Source organism: Schistocerca gregaria, chromosome 3 (assembly GCF_023897955.1).
Source record: "Schistocerca gregaria isolate iqSchGreg1 chromosome 3, iqSchGreg1.2, whole genome shotgun sequence".
Taxonomy (NCBI): domain Eukaryota; kingdom Metazoa; phylum Arthropoda; class Insecta; order Orthoptera; family Acrididae; genus Schistocerca; species Schistocerca gregaria.
This window is the reverse complement of record NC_064922.1, coordinates 133,055,870-133,080,691: the sequence shown is the minus strand read 5'-3', so window position 1 is coordinate 133,080,691 and position 24,822 is coordinate 133,055,870. Positions and strand designations below refer to the sequence as shown.

General features: G+C 41.9%; 1 protein-coding gene across 1 annotated transcript in view; it reads left to right on the top strand.

Moving 5' to 3' along the window:
- LOC126355283 (arylsulfatase B-like) overlaps nt 1-24,822 on the top strand; it is a 335,302-nt gene that overhangs the window by 302,004 nt on the left and 8,476 nt on the right. The window contains exon 9 of the mRNA XM_050005571.1: nt 17,281-17,399. Coding sequence (XP_049861528.1) covers nt 17,281-17,399 — 119 coding nt within the window. The remainder of the gene's footprint in view (nt 1-17,280; nt 17,400-24,822) is intronic.

The window sequence follows — 24,822 nt, the reverse complement described above, 5'->3', positions numbered from 1 at the left end:
ATAGCCTACAAAACGTGGATGGAGGGCAGCAGGCTGATTGCATATTCCTAGGTTCCCAGAAGGTATTTGACACGGTACCCCACTGCAGTTGTTGACGAACGTCGAAGAATACGGTTTAGGTTCCCACATATTTGAGGTACTCGAAGACAGAACCCCACACTTAGGATACGAAGGAGAGTGTTCAACAGGGACAAGGGTATGGTCAGATGTGCCCCAGGGAAGTGTGATAGGACTGCTAACTACTAACTAATGTGTGGCGAGGGCCTCCCGTCGGGTAGACCGTTCGCCGGGTGCCGATCTTTCGATGTGACGTCACTTCGGCGACCTGCGCGTCGATGGGGATGAGATGATGATGATTAGGACAACACAACACCCAGTCCCTGAGCGGAAAAACCCGGACCCAGCCGAGAATCAACCCGGGCACTTAGGATTGATATTTCTGTCGCGCTGACCACTCAGCTACTTGCGGCGGACATAGGACTGCTGTTATTCTCTTTATAGGTAAATAACTTGACGGACAGGATGAGCAGCAGTTTATGTGCTGTACGGGAAGGTGTCGTCGTTGAGTGACTGTAGGAATACACAAGACCACATTGAACAAAATTTTTAGTTGGTGAGATGAATGGCAACTTGCTCTAAATGTAGGCAACGGAATTTAATGCGTATCCGTAGGAAAAACAGTCTTGAAACTTTTGAATATCCCTTTAGCAGTATGCAGCTTGACATAGTCATTTAATTTCAGAGCTAAGCGATATGAAATGGAATGAGCACGTCAAGTTGCTAGCTGGGAAGGCGAAAGGTCAACTTTGTTTTATTGGGAGAATTTAGGAACGTGTAGCGCATCCATGAAGGACACGGCGTATGGAACGCTATTACGATCCGTTCTTGACAGCTGTTTGGGAACCCATCAGGTGGGATTAATGAAAGACGTCGTGCAAATTAAGAGTCGGCGTCCTTGCTTTGTTACCTCTACGAGGAAGAATCAGCACTGATCAATGGCATAAAGATGTCGAAGGCAATGGTAGTTATGGAATTAAAGACACATTATGAGTAACGACATGACATGACACGACACGACATGATATACGGCCTGAAATTGAAAAGTGTCTTGATGATCTCACCGATGGTAAAATTTTCCGGACTTGCCCCCCATTCCGATCACCGTTAGGGTAATGACAAAGGGTACACTATGATGAGGAAAAGATTTAGTAACCAACGAAAGGACAACGTTCTACGAGTTGGGGCCTGCAATGTTAGAAGTCTAATAGAAACTAGAAAAACTGAAAAGGCTACTTCAGAGGTCCAATCTAGATGTGATTGGGATCACTAAGGTGAAATGGAAAGAAGATAAGAATTTCTTGTGAGACTAGTATCGGGTAATATCATCGACAGCAGAAACTGGTATAGGGTGAGGGAGATTCGTTACGAACAAGAGGGTATGGCAAAGGGTGTGTTACTGTGAACAGATTAGTGATAGGGCGGTTATCTTCAAAATCGACTGCAAACCAACACCGACAACAACTGTTCAGCTATACATACCGATGTCCCAAGCTGAAAGTGAAGAGATAAAATATATGAGTATCCTGAAAGAGTAATACTGCACGTAAAGGGAGACGAAAATCTGATTGAGTTCTGGAACAAATTTCCGCTAGTAATAGCAAATACTCTTCTCAGGAAACGCAAGAGGATGAGGTGTACTTGGAAAAAGGCAGGAGATCTGGGAAGATTTCATGTACGTTACACATAGTCAGGCAGAGGTTCTGAAACCGGATATTGGATTGTAAGGCATCCTCAGTAGCAGATGTAACGCCATATCACAATTTTGAGATGATGAAGAGTAAAATGAAATTTAACAGACTAGACAGAAAGAATCAGTGCACAAAGAACTGGATTACGCAAGTACTGAGGTATCAAGAACTACGCTTGAAGTTCTCTAAAGCTATAGGTACTGCGATAGTGGATAGCTCAGGAAGAAGTTCAGATGAAGAGGGATGGATATCTCTAAAAAGGTGATCATAGGAGCTGGAAAGGAAAACAAATGTACAAGAAAGATAACTGCGAAGAAATAATGGGTAACAGAAGAAATACTTCAGTTTTTCGTCGACGAAGGAAGCAGAAAAATGTTTATGGAAATCCAGGAATACAGAAATACAACTAACTTATGAATTAAATAAATAGGAAGTCAAGGAAAGGTAAGGCGAAGTGGTCAGTTCAAAATCGAAGAACAAATAATTACTCGAATGACTGACACAATATACAGAAATGTCAAAAGAACTTTCTATGAAAATTTAAGCAAGGACGGCAACATTAAGAGTGCAGTGGGAATTCCACTGTTAAATCCGGAGGAGAGAATAGATAGGTGGAATGAGTACAGTGAAGACTACTTTGTGGCGAAGACTTATTTACTAATATGATAGAAGAAGAAACAGGAGTCACCAGGGACAGGTACGGCCTCCAGTATTAAATTAGAATTTAAAAGTCCTTGGGAAGACTTAAGAGAGCATAAACCAAAAGGGATGGATAACATTCTATCAGAATTTCTAAAATTACTGGGGGAACTGACAACAAAACGACTATTCAAGTTCGTATGTAGGCTGTATGACTCTGGCGGTATATCATCTGATTGTCGGAAAAATATTATCCACATAATTCCGAAAATAGCAAGAGCTGAAAAGTGTTAGAATAATCCCATAATCAGCTTAACAGCTCATGCATCCAAGCTGTTGACAAAAATAATACACAGAAAAACGAAAAATAAAATTGAGAATCTATTACATGACGATCAGTTTGGCTTTAGGAAATGTAAAGGCGGCAGAGAAGCCGTTCCGACGTTGTGGTTGATAGCTGAATCAGGATTAAAGATAAACCAAGAAACGTTGATTGGATTTTTCAACCTGGATTGTTCGATAATCTGGGAAAAATGGAAATAAGCTATAGGGAAAGACGTGTGACATGTAATATGCACAAAAACTAAAAAGGAACAATAAGACACGAAGAACAAGAATGAAGTGCTTGGACTAAAATGTGTGTAAAGCAGAGGTATAGTCTTTCACCCCTACTGTCCAATCTGTATATAGAAGAAGCAATGACGGAAATAAAAAAAGATTCAAGTGTGGGATTAAAATTCAGCGTCAAAAGATACCAGTGATAAGATTCGCTGACTTGAGAAGTAGCAGAAATGAGAACAGCGAGAAACTTAAGACCAAGATTGGAGATCACCAAGTAGTCGAAGTTATGGAACTCTGAAACGTATGCAGCAAAGGAACCCAGGACGGACGGAGTAAGCAAGGCTCTTATTTTGGTCTTCAGTCTTCTGACCGGTTTGATGCGGCCCGCCACCAATTCCTCTCCTGTGTTAACCTCTTCATCCCAGAGTAACACTTGCAACCTACGTACTCAATTATTACCTGGATGTATTCCAATCCCTGTCTTCCTCTACAGTTTGTGCCCTCTACAGCTTCCTGTAGTACTATGGAATACATTCCCTCATGTCTTAACAGATATCCTATCATCCTGTCCCTTCTCCTTATCAGTGTTTTACACATATTTCTTTCCTCTCCGATTCTGCGTAGAACCTCCTCATTCCTTGCCTCATCAGTACACCTAATTTCCCACATTCGTCTGTAGCACCACATCTCAAATGCTACGATTCTCTACTGTTCCGGTTTTCCTACAGTCCATGTTTCACGACCATACAATGCTGTACTCTAGACATACATTCTCAGAAACATCTTCCACAAATTAAGGCCGATATTTGTTATTACTAAAGTTCTCTTGGCCAGGAATGCCATTTTTTTTGCCAACCGTCGTTGGTTATTTTACTGTCTAGGTAGCATAATTCTTTCATCTACTTCGTGACCATCAATCATGATGTTAAGTTTCTCACTGTTCTCATTTATACTACTTCTCATTACCTTCGTCTTTCTTCGATTTACTCTCACTCCATACTGTGCACTGATTAGATTGTTCATTTCGTTCTGTCGATCATGTAGTTCTTCTTCACCTTCACTCGTGATACCAATGTCATCAGCGAATCATATATTGATATCCTTTCACCTTGAATTTTATTTCCACTCCTGAACCTTTCTTTTATTGCCATCATTGCTTCCTCGATGTACACGCTGAACAGTAGGGGCGAAAGACTACATCCTTGTCTTACACCCTTTTTAATACGAACACTTCATTCTTTTTCGTACACTCTTTTATTATTCCCTCACAGCTGTTGTAAATATTGTATATGACCCGTCTCTCCCTATAGCTTAACTTTTTTTTTTTTTTTTTTTTTTCTTTTTTAGAATTTCGAACATCTTGCACCATTTTACATTGGCGAACGCTTTTTCCAGGTCGACAAATTTTTGATTTTTCTTGAGTATGGCATCCATTATTAACCACAACGTCAGAATTGCCTCTCTCATGTCTTTACTTTTCCTATAGGCAAACTGATCGTTATCTAGCACGTCCAGAATTTTCTTTTCCATTCTTCTGTATATTATTCTTGAAACCAACTTGGATGCGTGAGCTGTTTACCTGATTGTGCGATAATTCTCGCACTTGTCAGCTCTTGCCTTCTTCGGAACTGTGTAGATGACGCTTTTCCGAAAGTAAGATAGTTATATCGCCAGACTCATAAGTTATACACACCAACGTGAATAGTCGTATTGTTGCCAGTTCCCCCAACGATTTTAAAAATTCTGATGGTATGTTATCTATCCCTTCTGCCATGTTTGACCTTAAGTCCTCCAAAGCTCTTTCAAATTCTAATAATTGATTCTCCATCTCTTCTAAATCGACTCCTGTTTCTTCTTCTATCACATCAGACAAATCTTCGCCCTCATAGAGGCTTTCAATATATTCTCTCCACCTACTCGCTCTGTCCTCTACATTTAACAGTGGAATTCCCTTTGCACACTTAATGTTACCACCCTTGCTTTTAAGGTCACCGAAGGTTGTTTGACTTTCCTGTATGCTGAGTAGGTCCTTGACACAATCGATTTCGATTTCTTCACATTTTTCCTGCAGTCATTTCGTCTTAGATTCCCTGTACTTCCTATTTATTTCATTCTTCAGGGACTTGTATTTCTCTATTGCTGAGTTTCCAAGAACATTTTTCACTTCATCCTTTCATCAATCAACTGGAGTATTTCATCTGTTACTAATGGTTTTTCGCAGTTACCTTCTTTGTACAGTTGTTTTCCTTCCCAACTTCTGTTATGGCCCTCTTTAGACACGTCCATTCTTCCTTAACTGTACTGCTTACTGAGCTATTCCTTATTGCTGTGTCTATAGCCTTAGAGAACTTCAAGCGTGTCTCGTCACTCCTTAGTACTTCCGTATCCCACTTCTTTGTGTACTGGTTCTTCCTGACTAATGTCTTAAACTTCAGCCTACTCTTCATCAGTATTATATTGTGATCTGAGTCAGCATCTGCTCCTCGGTACGCCTTACTATCCAGTAACTGATTTTGGAATCTCTGTCTGACCATGTTGTAATGTAACTGAAATCTTCCCTTATTGCCCGGCCTTTTCCAAGAATACCTCCTCCTCTTGTGATTCTTGAACAGGGAATTCACTATTACTAACTGAAACTTGTTACAGAACTCATACTTTCTTCTCTCTTATTCCTGACCCCAAGCCTATATTATCCTGTAATCTTTTCTTCTATTTCTTCCCCCAAAACTGCGTTCCAGTCCCTCATGAGTATTAGATTGTCATTCCTTTACATACTGTATTACCCTTTCAACATCCTCATACACTTTCTCTACCTCTTCAGCTTCAGCTTGTGACGTTGGCATCTATATGTGAACTATGGTTGTCGGTGTTGGTTTGCTGTCGGTTCTGATAAGAATGACTCTGTCACTGATCTGACTCCGTAGTCATAACGGATCCTACTCCTGTTACACCATTTTCTACTGCTGTTGATATTACCGTATACTCATCTGACAATCATTGTCTTCTTTCCACTTCACTTCAGTGACAGCTACTATAATTAGAGTGAGCCCTTGCATTTCTCTTCTCAGATTTTCTAGTTTCCCTACCACGTTTAAGCGTCTAATATTCCACACGACTCGAAAAGCGTTATCCTTCCGTAGATTATTCAGTCTTTTGCTCATGTTAATCTCCCCCTTGGCAGTCCCCTTCCGGATATCCAAATGGGGGCTTTTCTGGAGCCTTTTTCCAGTAGAGAGATCATCATGACATTTCTTCAATTACAAAAAAAGGGGTCAAATGGCTCTGAGCACTATGAGACTTAACATCTGAGGTCATCAGGCCCTAGAACTTAGAAATACTTAAACCTAACTAACCTAAGGACATCACACACATCCATGCCCCAGGCAGGATTGGAACCTGCAACCGTAGCAGTCCTGCGGTTCCGGACTGAAACGCCTTCAATTACAGGCCACATGTCCTGTGATACAAGTTACGTGTCGTTAATGCATTGCCTTCTGCATGTCATGGCGTTGATCATTGCTGATTCTTCCGCCTTTAGGAGCAGTTTCCCACCCCTAGGAAAAGATAATGACCTGAACCTCTGTCTGCTCCTCCGCCTTCTTTGACAAGCCCGTTGGAAGAATGAGTGTGACTTCTTATGCCGGAAGTCTTCGGCGACCAATTCTGAATTTTAATCAAAATTTACGTAGTGGCGGGATTCGAACCCGGGACCGAAAATGTTATGTTTATGAATCAAAGAGGCTACCCCTACAGCACATGTCATAGAAAGCAAAATATCACCGGCAAAGAGTGTATTACTGACAAAAGAAGGATGCTGGAATCAACATCGGTCTTAAATAAGAAATTTCTGCGAATGTACGTTTGAGGCACAGCGTTCTATGACAGTGAGACATGGACTGTGGGAAACAGGAGCAGAAAAGAATCAAAGAATTTTTATGTGGTACTAAAGACGAATATTGTAAATTAGGTGGATTAATAAGGTAAGGAATCAGGAGGTTCTCCGCAGAATCGTCGAAAAAGGAAAGCAGAAGGGATAGGATGACAGAACGTCTTTTAAGGCCGTTGGCACTAGAGGGGCTGCAGGAGGTAAATGCCATAGAAGAAACAGAGACTGGAGTACATCCAGCGAATAGTTGAGTATGTTGATTGCAGGGAAGGGTTGGCACAGGAGATAAATTCGTGGAGTGCTGCTTCAAATCAGACTGGTGGAAAAAAAGAGAGGTCTATCAGTACTCAACTACTAAGGGGATGCTTCATGAACTCATATGAGAGACCATTGTGGGAAGACGATACTCTTTCCGCAAGGCACCATTACGCAGAGGACCGGCATTTCAGGCCGATTGCAGAACGGTTCTATTGCCGCCAACGTGTATTTTCCGCAAGGATCATGAAGATAAGATGCGGGAAATTACGATTCACATGGAGACTTTTAGACAATCGTATATCACTCAGTATATTTGCGAGTAAAATAGTAGAGGGAATGCCCAATAGTGTACAAGGTACCTTCTGTCATACGCTATACGCTGGTTTGCGGAATATGTTTATACTGTATCAGTAGATGGAGCTCCATCACATCAAGCCACCCATCGGTGATGAATGTGCGTCCCATTAATGGGTAAATTTGTATAGAAGGGTTAGATAATTACATCACCAAGCTTTTAGAGGCAATAATTAAAATTATGTGTCTACTACCATATTTCAAAGTTTCGTACTTTAGACTCATATCCAGTGAACGTCAGCATATGTCATAAGAAACGGCGTTCGTTCTCGTGACTTTTCTTGTTACTTTAAAAATGCTTCCCTCAATTAACCAAGTATTATTGCACTGTGATTAGCACACTGGAATCGAATTAAGGAGGGTGGCGGTTAAAACTCGAGCCCTACCATCCAGATTTATGGAGGACGGCCCACACTTGAAAGGATCCGGTCTTGATGCTCCGTCTCTAATGACATCGCTGTCTACGGGACCTTAAAGGCATTTATATCTTCCTTCCCTGAACGACTTGACTCAACATCGTACACTTTACATTGAACAGGGACCACGATGCCGCTTTTACTATAAACCCATGTTACTGGATTACATAACGTAGAGAGGTAGGAACCGTCGTAATCTCAAAACTGAACTGCGTCCGAATAATGTCATCCTGTGTGGTTTGACTTCCAAATCAACACCACAATGCGTACGATGACAGGTTTTCTAGGAAATACGCTGGTTTACTGGCTCCCAACTCTAAGTCATATCTCTCCACCTGAACTTATTAGGAAGTTTTGTTATACGAATAGTCGGCCGCAGTGGCCGAGCGGTTCTAGGCTCTACTGTCTGGAACCGCGAGACCGCTACGGTCGCAGGTTCGAATCCTGCCTCGGGCATGGATGTGTGTCATGTCCTTAGGTTAGTTAGGTTTAAGTAGTTCTAAGATTAGGGGACTGATGACCACAGCAGTTAAGTCCCATAGTGCTCAGAGCCATTTTTTTGTTACACGAATATAAGAAGAAACTGAATATTCATGAGCTTCCGATTAGCGACGCTATCTCAGGTGCTGCATCTAACTTGTTAAAATCCAGACAAGCAGCAATAAAAGATTGCTTTACATCAGCTAGACGGAGGGTGGATATACGCCATGAATACGAACAAATATGGATCGAGTAAGCACTACCAGGGTTACATACCGACGCTGAACACTCGCATTTAATGCAACACTCTGCGCTGTGCCTCTGCGTACAAGCAAGACAGCTAATAGAATCTGCACAGACCATGGAGTATGGAAGGTCTTTCTATTTGAACGGCAAAAGGTGCCCGGCGCATTCTGCAATAGTCGCATTAGTTGATGCAAGATGGTACTATATCAACGTATCTAGGCAATCCAAAAGAGTTCTGTAACTATAGATTCTGGTGAAGGGTAGTTTGTGTACCACTGTCGCTATCTCCTTTTATGTTACAGTCGCTAATGGTCCGCGCGAAAAAAAAATATTGGTGGGCCCCCGTGTGATCTCCACTCTGCCTCACTTTTCCTCAGTGGTCTTTTCGTGAAATAAAAGTCGGAGGAAGCAATATATTGGTTGACTCTTCTAGGAACGCATGCTCCTAGAGCTTTAACAGTAAGTAGAGGAAGAAAACCACTCTTCCAGCGTCTACCACTGTAGTTCACTCAGCATCTCTCTGACGATTTCATGCTTGCTTAATAAACCTAACATTGATCGAAGATGCACTTGACTGGACTGAGACATGAAATTCTGTGTTATATGTGTTTTTACATTAAAGTGTTGCTCTATATATAGAAGATATATGTACTCTCTACTTCACATAATTTTCATTCTTATTGTTTTATTTCTGTAATACAGTGGTATAATACCGCCTCCCGTATGGTACATAAATACATACTATATATTGTCACATTGATATAAGCGGTGCTTTTACATATAGGTCTGCTCTAACGATTTATTATGTTAACAAATCGGTCAAAATGACGTTCCTTTATTAAACTGCTGTAATGGCCAATAATATTACCTTGGAACTCTTCCGTTTGGTTCGTGTTTGCCTAGAAAAACAGTAATATCAGAAATTGTGTCCACCTTTATGCAAAACACCTTGTTATTCGTGTATTTCTTTATTATCCGAAACTAGTTTCGGCGACAAATATCACCATCATCAGTGGTTTTTTTTATTCTTAAACATGCAGAAAATGGCGTGGTTATACAAACGCAGTAAAACATTATTACATTTTTACAATTCGGCTTTTGAAAAATAATTTTCTATTAATACTTTCATACTACTTTATTTATTGTTTGTTACAGCATGTTTTAAACAATTATTGGCGCTGTTTGCGACATATTTTCTGTGCTCTCTCTCTTTCTGTTGCCGTCTTTTTACTTAGCGAACATCATGTCATCTGTAACCATTTGAGCAGCTGTTAGTAAACAAATACTAAAAGGTGAACTTCGTATGCTTGCGCCGCCCCCCCCCCCCTCCTCCCTCATAACGATTAAAGTCACGGACATAGCGCTTTCCATCATGTCGTGATGAGGTGGACTACAACCTTAAGTAAGGATTTCAATCGGGCCGCCGGGTGACCAAAGATTGCCTGTTCCTGGTGTAAAGGGTTAAGGCGGTACAAATGGCAACGGCTATTGAGAAGAAAGACCGTGTGCTGCTGGTAAAGCTGTTTTAGCAGAACGCCAGCAGTAGTATTGCTACGTTACGGGTATATTGCTGATAGAGACAGCTGCAAAGAGACCCCATGTCAACAAATGGGCTAAATAATGTGATTAAGAAATTTGAAGAAACAGGTGAATTAGATGATGCTACAGGGAGAAGGAGGCGGCCCATTGCCATGACAATTGTTTATAAAGTTGCTATAGCTTTCGCTGACCATGCAGTACCGTTCTACAACTGCGTCACAGTAACAGTTTCTCCCTGACCAACAGTTCAAAACGCTTATTGCGCCACATTTTGCACTACTCTTCCTACATGATTAAGAATGTTCACCAAATGAAGCCGCCAGACAGAGCAAACGCCGTGACTTTGCTCTTTGTTTTTTAACACGCATGTAGTCGGGGAGTATTCTTTGGACGAACGATGCAGATTTTACTCTCTGTACAGTGTCGTGAATGCATTGAACTCTCATATATGGTGTGCTACGGCGCCATAAGTTGTGCACGGAAATCCACTGCATTCAGTTTATGTGACTGTTTAGTGTGATTTCACAAACTCACTCATTATCGGTCCATTTTTCTTCACCTCGACACCTCGACACCTCGCGCACTTTTTAGGTGGAGTGACATCTCCATATTGTAAGGACGTCCTTGTGCAACTTGTGATTCCACATTTCCAAGAATTCAGCTGTTTCCACAGCACTATTTTCATGTAAGATCGGGCGACACCACATGTCGCTTGCCAAGTGAAGAAATTGCTTCGAGAAATCTTTGGTAACGACCGCATCATTACTACGCAATTACGAGATGTACGGCTCTACAGATCTTTCCAATCTAAACCATGTGAGTAGTGGATGCGAGCGTATCTGAAAGATCGTGTCAATCTGGTACTTATCCTAACTTGTCCTGATCTGAAGGATGGCATACGACAATGTAACGTTCTCATTACAGTGGATTTGCTGCGAGAAGCTCTGAACCACACCGTGTTACGTATGTGGCTTGTTGACTCGTGGGAATACCGTACCGAAAACGTGTGATAACTTCTCCCTACCTCAGTGACATTACAAATTTTTCCAAGAATTTTGGCATGCAAACTAACCGCTCATTACCACAAGCTCCCCTAACTGTAGCTCATCGTACGCACTAGTCCATCCCTGTAAGTCACTCAAACCTATCCACACCCACCTGCCCATTCCAAGTCACTCATTCAGCCCAACGCACTGTCATTATCTCTGTGTATATCTCTCACTCACTGTCTCTTGTCTCATAGCCATAGCTCCTTCGTTCCGTCCCACAGCTAGTTCTGTCTACTCTCACTATCGCTGCCTCCCTATTGCTCTTCCTTACCGCTGGTATCTCATTCATTCGGTCCCACTACTGCTGCCCCTTCTCACTTTCCTTGTCATAGGCTTCGTCTCTCATCATCCACTTCCACTTTTTCTGTCTCTTTTTCCTGTCCCTCTGGCGCTGTCTCCTTCACTTTTTTCCTAGCACTGATATGTCACAGTCAACTATGTTACACTGCCACTGTTGTTAGGTCTTACATCTACATTTACATCTACATCTACATGACTACTCTGCAATTCACATTTAAGTGCTTGGCAGAGGGTTCATCGAACCACAATCATACTATCTCTCTACTATTCCACTCCATAACAGCGCGCGGGAAAAACGAACACCTAAACCTTTCTGTTCGAGCTCTGATTTCTCTTGTTTACTTAGCTGATCATTCCTACCTATGTAGGTTGGGCTCAACAAAATATTTTCGCATTCGGAAGAGAAAGGTGGTGACTGAAATTTCGTAAAGAGATCTCGTCGCGACGAAATACGTCTATGCTGTAATGACTTCCATCCCAATTCACTTATCATATCTGCCACACTCTCTCCCCTATTACAGGATAATACAGAACGAGCTCCCCCTTTTTTTGCACCCTTTCGATGTCCTCCGTCAATCCCACCTGGTAAGGATCCCACACCGCGCAGCAATATTCTAACAGAGGACGAACGAGTGTAGTGTAAGCTGTCTCTTTAGTGGACTTGTTGCATCTTCGAAGTGTCCTACCAATGAAACGCAACCTTTGGCTCGCCTTCCCCACAATATTATCTATGTGGTCTTTCCAACTGAAGTTGTTCGTAATTTTAACACCCAGGTACTTAGTTGAATTGACAGCCTTGAGAATTTTACTATTTATCGAGTAATCGAATTCCAACGGATTTCTTTTGGAACTCATGTGGATCACCTCACACTTTTCGTTATTTAGGATCAACTGCCACCTGCCACACCATACAGTTATCTTTTATAAATATCTTTGCAACTGATACTGTTCTTCGGATGACCTTACTAGACGGTAAATTACAGCACCATCTGCGAACAACCTAAGAGAACTGCTCAGATTGTCACCCAGGTCATTTATATAGATCAGGAACAGCAGAGGTCCCAGGACGCTTCCCTGGTGAACATCTGATATCACTTCAGTTTTACTCGTTGATTTGCCGTCTATTACTACGAACTGCGACCTTCCTGACAGGAAATCACGAATCCAGTCGCACAACTCAGTGGATACCCCATAGGCCCGCAACTTGATTAGAAGTCGCTTGTGAGGAACGGTGTCAAAAGCTTTCCGGAAATCTAGAAATACGGAATCAACTTGAGATCCCCTGTCGATAGCTGCCATTACTTCGTGCGAATAAAGAGCTAGCTGCGTTGCACAAGAGCGACGTTTTCTGAAGCCATGCTGATTGCGCATCAATAGATCGTTCCCTTCGAGGTGATTCATAATGTTTGAATACAGTATATGCTCCAAAACCTTACTGCAAAACGACGTCAATGATATAGGTCTGTAGTTAAATGGATTACTCCTACTACCCTTCTTAAACACTGGTGCGACCTACGCAATTTTCCAATCTGTAGGCACAGATCTATCGGTTAGCGTCTCGTATAGGGTGCCTAAGCGATGCTGCGTTCTCAGAATGCTGTACAGCAAGTCAAGCTAATAACATTAGCAGTTTCACTACTATAAAGCGGATTAACAACACTTTAATGTACAAAGATGCCACAAGCGATGGACGACATGCAACATAAATCCGAGTCCCTGTTGTACACAATGTTCAGGCAAGTCACACACAGTTTGTGGATCATTACTAACTGTTCTCATAACACTCTCTTTTAGCCTGTGCTCAAACTCCATGAACACTGTCCACTAATGTCCGACCGAGGCTGGCTTAAATTCCCATCGGGTAGGGGGCGCTCCTGTCGTGGTGCATTCCTAATCAGCCCACCATTCGCCGACGTAGTTTCACTGCCTTTTCTGGTCTTGCGTTCTCCTTCCTCGTTCCGACGCTTGTGGTTACGCCAGAACAACTGTGACCCTCTCTTTACCTCACATCGCCGTTGTCTCCTTCAGTCTTTCTATACCACAATCACTTTCTAGACCTAGGCCTAAACCCTTTATAATATTTTACTACTCTTCCATCTCTTTCAAACAGCCACTTTTCCCTTCTCTCTCAAAATAAAAAACAATTATTTTCACATTCAAAAATTTTTGACAACATTTTTAGTGGGGTTGAGGAAAGAAGAGTGAGGCAGCTGGTACCCACTTTTCAGTCAGAATTTAAAAAGGAACTTATTCACCTTATTTCCGCTGTGAAAGGGGCACTTTTCCGCTGGTTCTCACAAATTTTATAACTGAGATCGGATTTTAAGTTCCCAAACAATTTCTGTACTACAACATGGGTTTTCCAGAACCCTTCTTGTAATAACAGAGAAATATATGAAGAAAAAATTCAAGGTTATCCACGTTCGGGACTTTAGGAATATATCAAAATCCCTACACCTATTTGCTGTTCATAGCCCTCTTGGAATTAGCGGCTCTGTTTTGGTATGAAGAAGTGGTAAGAAATCACGTTTTTGGGGTTTTTCCAAGGAACCTCCGATGAACTAAAGGTGCCTCCAGAAGCCCGTCATGGCCCACCGTAGATCATATTAAATTCTAAAATTAACTATTTTCTCCCTTAGCCTAAGCAGGGGAAGCCTTAACCGTAGGATAGTGACACTAAGATTATACTTCTGTCTGTACTTCATGGATTAACCAGAACATTGACACTACCCTTCTACCACCAATAGAACCTGAGGTATTTTCTCCAGAACAACCCCGTTTTTAAGCGCTAAGTTTTGTAACACTTTAGGTAGCGCATGTTTTTGCATACGTACTGACAAAGGTGCCAGAAGCGCCGTTATGATGTGTTTAATCGTTCCTCCACTCTTCCTGCATTCGCACCACATTCTCAGTATTAACAGTGCCATATTTTCGCCTGGTGTCAGAAAATGGAACTATTGTTTTTCAGAATGCTCCTCACGCGCAACGATTAATGAACATAATCGGAGATGTTTCAGCATCAAGCACTGCAGCACTCGGAAGACCATCTGTTTAGTTATGACCACCCTGTATATGTGAGAATACAGGTGACAATTATTCAACTATGTAAAAAAAACGTAAATTAGTTACAAACTACGGCGTGCACACACATTATTCAATATTTAAACGTCACTACAGATATTCTGATCTAGGTTATGACACGTTCGATGTACCTGTCATCACTGGCGATGATGTGGTGGAGACGAATAGCGAAATTCTGCGTGACCCACTGGAGTGTCGGAACATCGATGCAATCAGTGACTGTTATCAGCACAGTAATGGTTTTGGGGCTATTGCTGTACACCTTGTCTTTAATACAGCCCCACAAAAAGGTGTCGCATATGTTCAGGTCTGGAGAATATGGTGGCCAATCAAGACCCAGGCCAGTACCCTCTGGGTACGCCTGAGCCACAACACAGTCCCCAATGTGCTCCTCCAGGACCTCAAACAAGGTCAATTGCGTACCTTACATAAGAGTTCATACATCGGGAAGGTGAATATGACGCTTAACTTATATCAGCGATATTGTGCAGGTTTGCCTATAAGTATGTAATGCAAAAAGGATGACACTCAATCGATGGTATTAACACACCTCTCCTATATAAATCTTGCCAATGAGTAGAAGGTGAAACATGCAGAGAGAGGAAACGTTTTGTGTGGAAGTCAGTGCAGGCAGGTGCAGAGGCCACATCCCGGGAGGCACTACAGAAACCTCTCAGCGGGGGGTGTCCAGCGACAGCGGGTCAGCGACCAGACAGGTGACGCATACTGCAGAGCGACCAACGGGGCCGCCAGAAGTAGAAGGGGAGAAAGAAGCCGTAGAAAACTGCATCTGTGAATGCCAAAGGGATATGAACAAAACCAGTGACGCATTCTATCACGCGAACTGCAAGTGCTACACACATGATAGACACATGTAACTTTTTAATCATCTGGGCAGGCACAAAACGTCCGACTGGCGGAAAGACACTGGGAAGAGATTTTGAAGCAGTTGAAAGGTAGGACCCTTGTGACTGGTAGAGAGACTTTCCACAAAGCAAGAGGAACGCTCCTACTGGGCGAAAAAAGCCGTGACGTGTAGAGCGAAAGAACCCAGATGGGGAGAGAGTTCACCTACGTGGAAGACAAGACGGAAATTTTCGGGTCTCTTCTCTGAACTGGCGTCAAGTGCAGAATGGAGCACGTAACGCTCTGTACGAAGCAGAGGAGAAATTTATGTAGACACTACATTCACAGCGGCTGATCTCCAGCTAGAAATCAACTGTAGCACCGTTGAGCTTCAGCTGGCGAGAAACGAACCAGCCAGGTAGTGAATTGTTCTTGCGAGAACTAAGAGGACATTTTAATATGCACACTGCTCCAGCCAAGCACGTGTATATCGCCATAGCTTGAGACTAGAGATGAGTTCATGTTTTCTCGCATATCGAGACACATAGGTAGAGTTTCTGCTGGAGAATTAAGCAAATGCTTAATTGGATTTTATAGGAATCTCAGTGGGCAACCATGCAGACGACAACTCATCGCAGTAAGGTAAATACCGCATGCTGAGGCAAAAAATTGTTGGTTCACCAGATTGCCTCCACGGTAAACTCGAGCGACCTTGGGTAATCGGTCGGCCGGTGTGTACGCGCGGTTGTAGACGCTTCGGTCTGGAACCACGTGGCCGCTATGGTTGCAGGTTCGAATCCTTCCTCGGGCATGGATGTGTTATGTCCTTAGGTTAGTTAGGTTTAAGTAGTTCTAAGTTCTAGGGGTCTGATGACCACAGATGTTACGTCCCATAGTGCTCAGAGCCATTTTTAGGGTAACCTTTTGCTCAACTTGTCACAAAACTAACCATCCTCCATACACCTGATTGTCATCCTATAAAAATAGTACCGAACTTTGAACGGGAATCGGATGATTTATCGTGGTATTGGCCAACATCATAACGTAATCTTAAGAATAATTTTGTAAAGAAACTTCCAGTTTAAATGTAATATTGTTGTGTTTAGGACTATTTAACTTTCTAGGAGTTACAATTTAATACTGTTGTGCTTAGGATTACTTCACTTTCAGAGGCCGAAATGCGTCATTTTGACAACTGTCTTAATTTTTTCACTTTGTAAACTGTATAAGAGCGTGTATATCCGCGAAAAAGTTGTAATATTAAACAATACCACTACAGCTTACACAGTTGTGTTCAGTCATAGAATAAGAAACCACCTGACCGTAACCTTACATCTTTTTCGATAGGGCCAAGCTTCGTCTTGCGTGAACCACATCTGGCCTAAATCAGGCTCACTCTGGACAATAGGAATGAAATCATCTTCCAAACCTTTCACGTATCGTTCGGTAGTCACCAAGCCATCATGGAAAATCTCACCGATTATTCCGTGACTGGACACTGCACACAACACAGTCACCCGATGAGGGTGAAGCGACATCTCGATCGCGAAATGCGGATACTCAGTCCCCCAAATGTGCCCATTTTTCCTATTGACGAATCCATCCAAATGAAAGTGGGCTTTATCGCAAAACCGAACTATACTTGCACATACTAATTCTCATCATGCCCCGTGGCCAACCATGCAGTTTGAACGTCGCAACACAAGTCGTTTAGAAGTTAGAGGGTATTTCATATATTTCAATAATTGTCACCGTGTATGTTATGATGAGGCTGCTGTCTCTGTCACGAGTATTTTCCTCTCGGGCAGCCACGCCACATTAGTAGAGCAGCTGCAGACGTCTGACGGTATATGTTTTGGTGTTGTGTGTGCCCTCAGGTTCGGCGTTTCTGGGGCTCCTGGACGGTTGGGAGGGCTCGCCGGGACGCCGCGGCCACTACAACGCCACGAGCGTCTACCTCAGCCCCACGTGGGGGGCGCTCTCCCGCTACACCAAGGTACTGTGCTGCGGTAAGGGCCCCCTGCCACTCAGCGCACATTGTCACAGCACACACCCGTCGAGAGTGTGGTGGCGATCTGCACCTTGTCCTCTATCGCTATACAGAGTGGACTAATTGAAACGGTCCAAGAGAATGTTTAGTGCAATGTAAGGTACGCAACCCTGTATACCTTGTCCGCACCTGGGGGAAGACGATGCCTATCCGAGGTGACAGAAGTCATGGGATAGCAACCTGCACATATACAGATGGCGATAGTATTGCGTACACAAGGTATAAAACGGCAGAGTATTGGCGATGCTGTCGGGTGAATCATGTGAAAGTGTTTCCGAAGTGATTGTGAGCGCAAGACCGGAATTAAAAGCCTTTGAATGCGAAATGGTAGTTGGAGCCAGGGGCATGGGACATTCCATTTCGGTAATCTTTAGGTAATTCACTATTGCTGGATTTACAGTGTCAAGAGTGTGCCGAAAATAGCGAATTTCTAGCATTACATCTCGCCGCAGACAGCAAAGTGGCCGACAGTGTTCACTTAACGACCGAAAGCAGCGGCATTTGTGTGGGGTTGTCCGTGCTAACAGGCAAGCAATACTGCATGAAATAACTGCAGAAAGCAATGTGGGACGTACAATGAACTTATCCGTTAGGGCAGTGGGGCTAAATTTGACGTCAGTGCTCTTTGGCAGCAGATGTGCGACGCGAGTGCGTTTGCTAACAGCACGACATTGCCTGCACAGTCTCTTCTCGGTTCGCGTCCATATCGGTTGGATCCCAGACAACTGGAAGAACTTGGCCTGGTCAGATGAGTGCCGATTTTAGTTGGTAAGAGCTGATGGTAAATTTCAAGCGTGGCGCACATCCCTCGAAGATATGTACCCATGTTGCCAACAAGTCTCTGTGCAAGCTGGTGGTGGCTTCATAATGGCGTGAGTTGTGTTTACATAGGGTGGACTGGGTCCTCTTATCCAACTGAACGAGTGTTGACTGGAAAGAAGTATGTTCCACTACATGGAGACTATTTGCAGTCACTCATGGATTTAATGTTCCCAAACAACAATGAAATTTTTATAGATGACCATGCGCCATGTCCTTGATCACTATTGTTCGCGATTTGTTTGAAGAACATTCCGGTCAAATCGAGGGAATGATATGGCTAGCCAGATCACCCGATTCGAATCCTATAGAAAATTTGTTGGTGGTAATCAAGAGGTCAGTTCGTGCACAGATACCGGCACCGACAACACTTTCTCAATTACTGACGGCTACACAACCAGCAAGGCTCAGTAAATATGCAGGGGGATTCCAACGATTTGCTGAGTCCATCCAACTCGAGCTGATGCACTACTCTTGGCAAAAGGAGGTTCGACATGGTATTGGGAGATATCCCATGACTTTTGTCAGCTCCGTGTACTTCAAACCACAAAGGAGCTTTAACCACTTAGAAAACAATGTGTTGATTTAAAGTCTTTTAAAACATTTATTATGTCTCATAAAGGAGAAAAAACCTAGTACTATAGCGGTACATACATCAAGCAATGTGATCCATTATCAAAATTATAAATATAATGAACGACTGGATGGAGTACGACAGACATAATTCCAAAATTGACTGAACGTAAAACCTTTAATATCATTCATGTTAAACCTACATCCTCGTTTCAAAACATTTGGTGCAGTTTCATCTCAAGCTATTGGTCTTTAGTGAAACAAACTTCATTTCTCGTTTCATGTAAGATGTGGAACATTATTTGTTACACCTGAATCACTGCCTGAACCACTACAGCTTACAATTACAGCAACATATAACTGACATTTGTTTTTCTCAGTCGTAGGCACATATAACAATTACAAAATGGCATGCTTCTACACACCGATAGTTAATGTTTATATTCATTCCTGAGGTGCACAGGTGTGAAAGTAATCAGCGCACCATGAAGTATTTAACCAAATGCGACGGAAGCTGGTAGATGTGACACACGTGTTGTTGGTCTAAGAGGAAAGGTTCCGTAACCTTAAAAGAATGTTATCATTGGCTACTTTATTTACATGAGGTCATTTTATAATATTAAAAGTAAATACCATAGAAGAAAAAATTCAATTTAAAAGAAATATCTAATGAAATGCTTATATTACAACAAGAAGGTAAAAGATTTTTCTATACTTTTCCTTTCTGTTTGTATCACGCATGCAAGTCCCAAAATTTTTATCAGCTGTTCCCTTTAGATGAATCCTGATGACCCCATTCGGAGTACATTCTTTAAAATACATCTTTCAGTTTAATTTTCTTTGCCCTGACAAATGCCTTAAACACACAAAAAGACGTTTCATTGGACAGCAAAATACTATTACAAAATACCATATATTCTCTACATTACAATGAAATAAATGTGGCTGAAAATACAACAGAAAGTTATAGCGATGGACAGTTCATAATCAAATAATAGTCAATTGGATGCAAGAATACAGCTATGTGAGAACATACGAAATGAGAAATGTTCGCCACTCTTCAGTGAATTATGTTAAGTCTTTTTAAATTTTTGCTAAAATTTCTAAACATGTTAAATTTTCTAACCGTCAGGAAACGCTTGTAACTTGAATTACCATTCTTTGTGTACTCAAATACTTTTTGTTGCACCACCTTGGCTATCCATTATTTTACCTATGAGAGCAATTTTGCTTCCAAGAATGTTTACATAAATGCCATAAACTTCATATTCCTCTAAATTATCTGCACTGGAGTGACCAAAATCATAACGATCGCTACCCTGCGTATGTTTTCTTTAAGTTCATGGGATCTCATCACGTATCAAATTTGCTTTTCGTTTGTGTTGTTGGTTCAGTTTCATTTATCCACCTGTAAATAGTTCCGAAGCTTGGTATTCTCCTATTTCCGAGAAGTGAACCGGCAAAGTACAGCCCCACCCCCTATCAGCGTTGGTTAAAAAAATGACATTTTCATTGTCAGTTAGGCAATTTTATCAAAAATAGTACACAGGTGTTCTTTTTCCAACTGTTATTTCAGTGCTTCAGTCTCCTCATCTGTTTCGCGAATTGTGGTACCGACTTGCTCATTCAGTTACTCGAGTGACTACAGCACTCACCATTACACTTTTTATCTTGGCTAACAACCCTCTTTATTCTGAAGCTGATTTGTTTAAATCTTTGTAATCCTCTCACCTAACTTTTTAAATTTTTCTGAGGGTATTTTGTTCTGTTGGTGCTGTTCGTTATTAGTATTATAAAACCTGGCCACAATAATATTTAGTCTTGGTTGGAAGTCATCAGTAACCTTTCCTAATTTGAAGTGACAAATTCTGTATGTATGGTTTCGTCTTCTTTTCCGCTTCCTGTTTCCTCTTGCTTTCCCTCTAGCGACATTTTTTTAAATCTCTTCTTGTAATTTCTGCTGTCTCGTAGAGTTTCTTCCTTCAGATGTAGTTTCTATTTCGGTTACCTACGCATTGCTGATAATAATTCTACAATACTGACTTCACCACATTCGATACTATTCGTGACAAAAGGAGATGCCGGTACCGTTAACGTAAACGTACCAGCCATTGACGCAAAACCGGAATCTACCATTGCCGCCTGAGACTGGTGTGAAATTTCCGTGTATTGTGTTGTTTCATTTCCTATTGACTTTCAATCATTTGTTCCATATTTTGATTCGATAATTAATTAGTTTGAGCCTGCATCTCTGTGATGTTTTCGGAATTTTCAGTCACGTTACTACAGTAATTTTTGATAAATGTTCGGCAGAATTAATTTAAACATGCGCTGTATTCTCGTTTTGAACTTCTGTCATTTCTCTCGCCTGATGACTGGCTCAAGTATCGCTAGCCATACTGGTTTTCTGTGACAAAAATGAAATACAATGAAAAAGTGTTCCATTACCTAGAAAAAATGAAACTTTCAATCAGAATCTGTTCACAAAAAGATAAAATGTCCCTGTTAATGAATAACTAATAAAAGTTCTCGTACGTCAAATAGAAACTCGTAAAATTTGCCCTACAATGACCACAGTCTGCACAATTACCTTTCACCAAATCACGAAAATAACACAAAGAATTCTTTAAGAATAGCACAAATCACGAAAATATAACCGACAAAGATAAATATATAAAATTCTTAGAGTAATAGCAGTTAGGAAAGCAGTCCCTACTCTGGTTTTTGTACCAAGTGGTCATTGTAACTTCAGTATCGAGATAGTACCTTCTCGTGGCTGCAGAAATCACCGGAAACTCCTAAAACGTCTCATCGTAGTCAAAGGATTTGCCAATGAAAATAAAACTGACATCACTTACATTAAGGGGACGTTTACTATCTTTGGCCCGAAAAAAGCATTTCTTTAAGATTTTTTGTCGGTATGTATGACAGATGTCTATGTCAAGTATGGTCAAAATGTTGATTGATGTTTTCTCTACAAACTGGAATTTTTTTTGACAGGAAATGCCGAAGGTCAAAGGCGGAAGTGCCGTCGGAATGAAACAAAATTTCGGTGTAGACCTCCACGCGTGGTATGTCACAGGTCAGCCGGCTCGTCTGAAATCTAAATTGAGTTGACGTTAGCGAAGTATATAAGATTATTTAGAAGTTATACCTCGCTTAAGTTATTTGGACCATTGGAACCAAAATGGAGGACATTTCAAAAAAAAATAGTAAAAATATTTGTAGTTGACGGATCGGAATAATAGTGGTACAACTCCTAGACAATTTAGTTAGCTTCGTCGGAAACAATCATGCCAATCGGTTCAGTAGATTTGAAATTACCATACAGCGCATAAAAAAAAACGTTATTACGAGAAAAACGCGTTTGAAGTTTTCACTACCTATAAATTCATTATTATGCAACGTGCGTTCAATTTGCTATTCCGGGCCCATAAACTAGTCCTTCCTCACAGACGGCATTCTGCTCCGTATGGCCCATCCTGCGCTGCTCCAGAGCCGCTCGTACGGCCGGTGACAAGCGGTTTTCGGCCGCTTTAATCCGGAGGTCGTCCGAATGCTTGTCGAACTGAGTTGAATAGAGTCCCAGGGTGACGTCCGTCGTTTTCATGGTCTTCAGAATTGCTGAATAGCCTTCGTTAAAGCTGCTCAATGTCAGGAAAGTAGCAATCTCCACGGTCTTCGCACCAGAATACAAATGCTTGGGGACTAACTTCGAAACACACGCATTCAACCTTTCGTTTGAATTTCGTGTGTTTCCTCCCAAGCAAGTACAATAACTCGTCCTCCGAAAGAAAAAAAACTGGTGCTTGAAAAAGGCCGATTTCAAACAGGTGCTTTTTTTTTGTTCAACCGCGAACAGCAAACATTTCTGTTCCGTATACGGAAAACCCGTTTCAGGGGTGGATTCTAAACACTTTTATGGATCTAAAAGCGGAATTTAAAAAAGAAATCGATTTTTTGAACGAAAAGATAGTAAACCTCCCCTTAACACCACAAATAAAATAAAATCTTACAACTAGCCACCAAAATCGCAAGGCCTCAGACCGTTAGATGTCCATTAATAAAGTAGGGTGAAGTCTGAACAAAATGTGAATACATGAAATAAATAACTTAGTTGCATCAAAGACGCTGCCGTGCTCATTACAAAAGGTGCAGAGACATTCAGACATACGTCACAACATGTTCACCTAAGAATGCACAAAGCATTGAAGATGAGGGTGGTGTATTCGGACATTTATTGGGAACTGTACAACAGCTGAAGTGTGACATGTATGATGATGTTTAGAGGTGAATTTGTTATAAATTCGTATTTTTCACATGGTACATTGTAAAATGTTTTTCTAATGCTTACTAAGAGTTGTAAATATGTACATGAGTAAAACTTACCATGTACATATTGAATAATAGAGAAAATAAAGAATAATGCCGGCCGGTGTGGCCGTGCGGTTCTAGGCGCTTCAGTCTGGAACCCCGTGACCGCTGCGGTCGCAGGTACGAATCGTGCCTTAGACATGGATGTGTGTGATGTCCTTAGGTTAGTTAGGTTTAAGTAGTTCTAAGTTCTAGAGGACTGATGACCACAGATGGTAAGTCCCACAGTGCTCAGAGCCATTTGAACCATTTGAAAAGAATAATGTACATCAAACGTATTCTGTCTCGCATATCATTCAGAATAGGTCATAAGTTCCCATAAAGTCTTTGCTTCGATTGATAGTTCCTGTCGTCTTCCTGTTATTGATCATTCCTCCTTGGATACCCTATATGCCTCTATACCCTATATACCATGTATGCCTCTTTGGAGCTGATAGAATGTCACCTTAACGTTTTACTGAAATGTACCCAAAAACAGTCCCGTTTAAAACTGCACATCATCAATGGAGGCAAACAACAGAAAACCTGTACTTAACGTACTTTAAGCATGTAGCAGTAGTGTGCTCTGACAATCACTGTTTTTATACTTTTAAATGGCACAAGGATTTTAATTCGTGGTGAGTGTAGGGTGTTGCCTGGGCTGCGGGTGGCCTTTGTGAGTGCTTTCCACGCCATGGCTTGGGTCCAGTCATTCAGTATGCTGATATAGTGAACCGTAACATTTATAAATTCTCAGTGTTCAAATTTTGCGCTGTCCTCTGAAGCTGCAGGAATAGTATGCCGTGGACACTCCCATCCTTCCAAGCAGACAACAGCCACATTCACAGAGCTACATACATATATTCCTGGTTTGACGAACACTTCGGCATGTCGACTGGGCTGCTAGATCAAGTGTGTCTAATGCCTGGGACTCTTTGGAAGAACAGATCAACAGTAACAATCGGATTCCCCAAAATTCCGTATCTGTATATCGTCTAATCATTAATCAGTTGTTTCTGGTATTTGTGAAATACCATGTTGTTTACACGTCCATCCTCTCAGGTACCACCGGTCTCATACAAAACCCATGTGCCAGCCATGCTGGGGCATAGACAAGACCAGATGGCATGCCAGCCATGGCCCAGACATCAGCACAGTCTTGGTCTGCTACTGTGCAGTGCCCATCTGATATGATTTCGCTTCCCTGTCCCACTTCCGACTCCTTCCAGCTGTAATTGCACGCTGATCATTGTGTAGGGTTTGTGCAAGGTGGGGGAGGGGGGACTGGGGAGGGGGGAGGAGGAAAAGGGGAGGGGGGAGAGGGGGACAGGGAGGAAGGGGGAGCTGCATTGGGCAGTTGAGTAGCAGGGGGGCACACACTACCACTGCAGGAAAGCAACGCCACCATTGGTACCAAGTGTTATGCGTGGCAAAACTTCAACTGTGCAATGAGTCACTAATTCACTGCAACATGTCTTGAGTACTGAGTCCATTGTACTCATGTTGAAAAAATGAGTTTGATGGCATCGCTCCCATTTCAGTGACATCACTATAAGTTTACAATGTTAAAGAAGAAACCCACAACTATATTTCTTCTTGAACTATAGATTAGTATTAATCACCT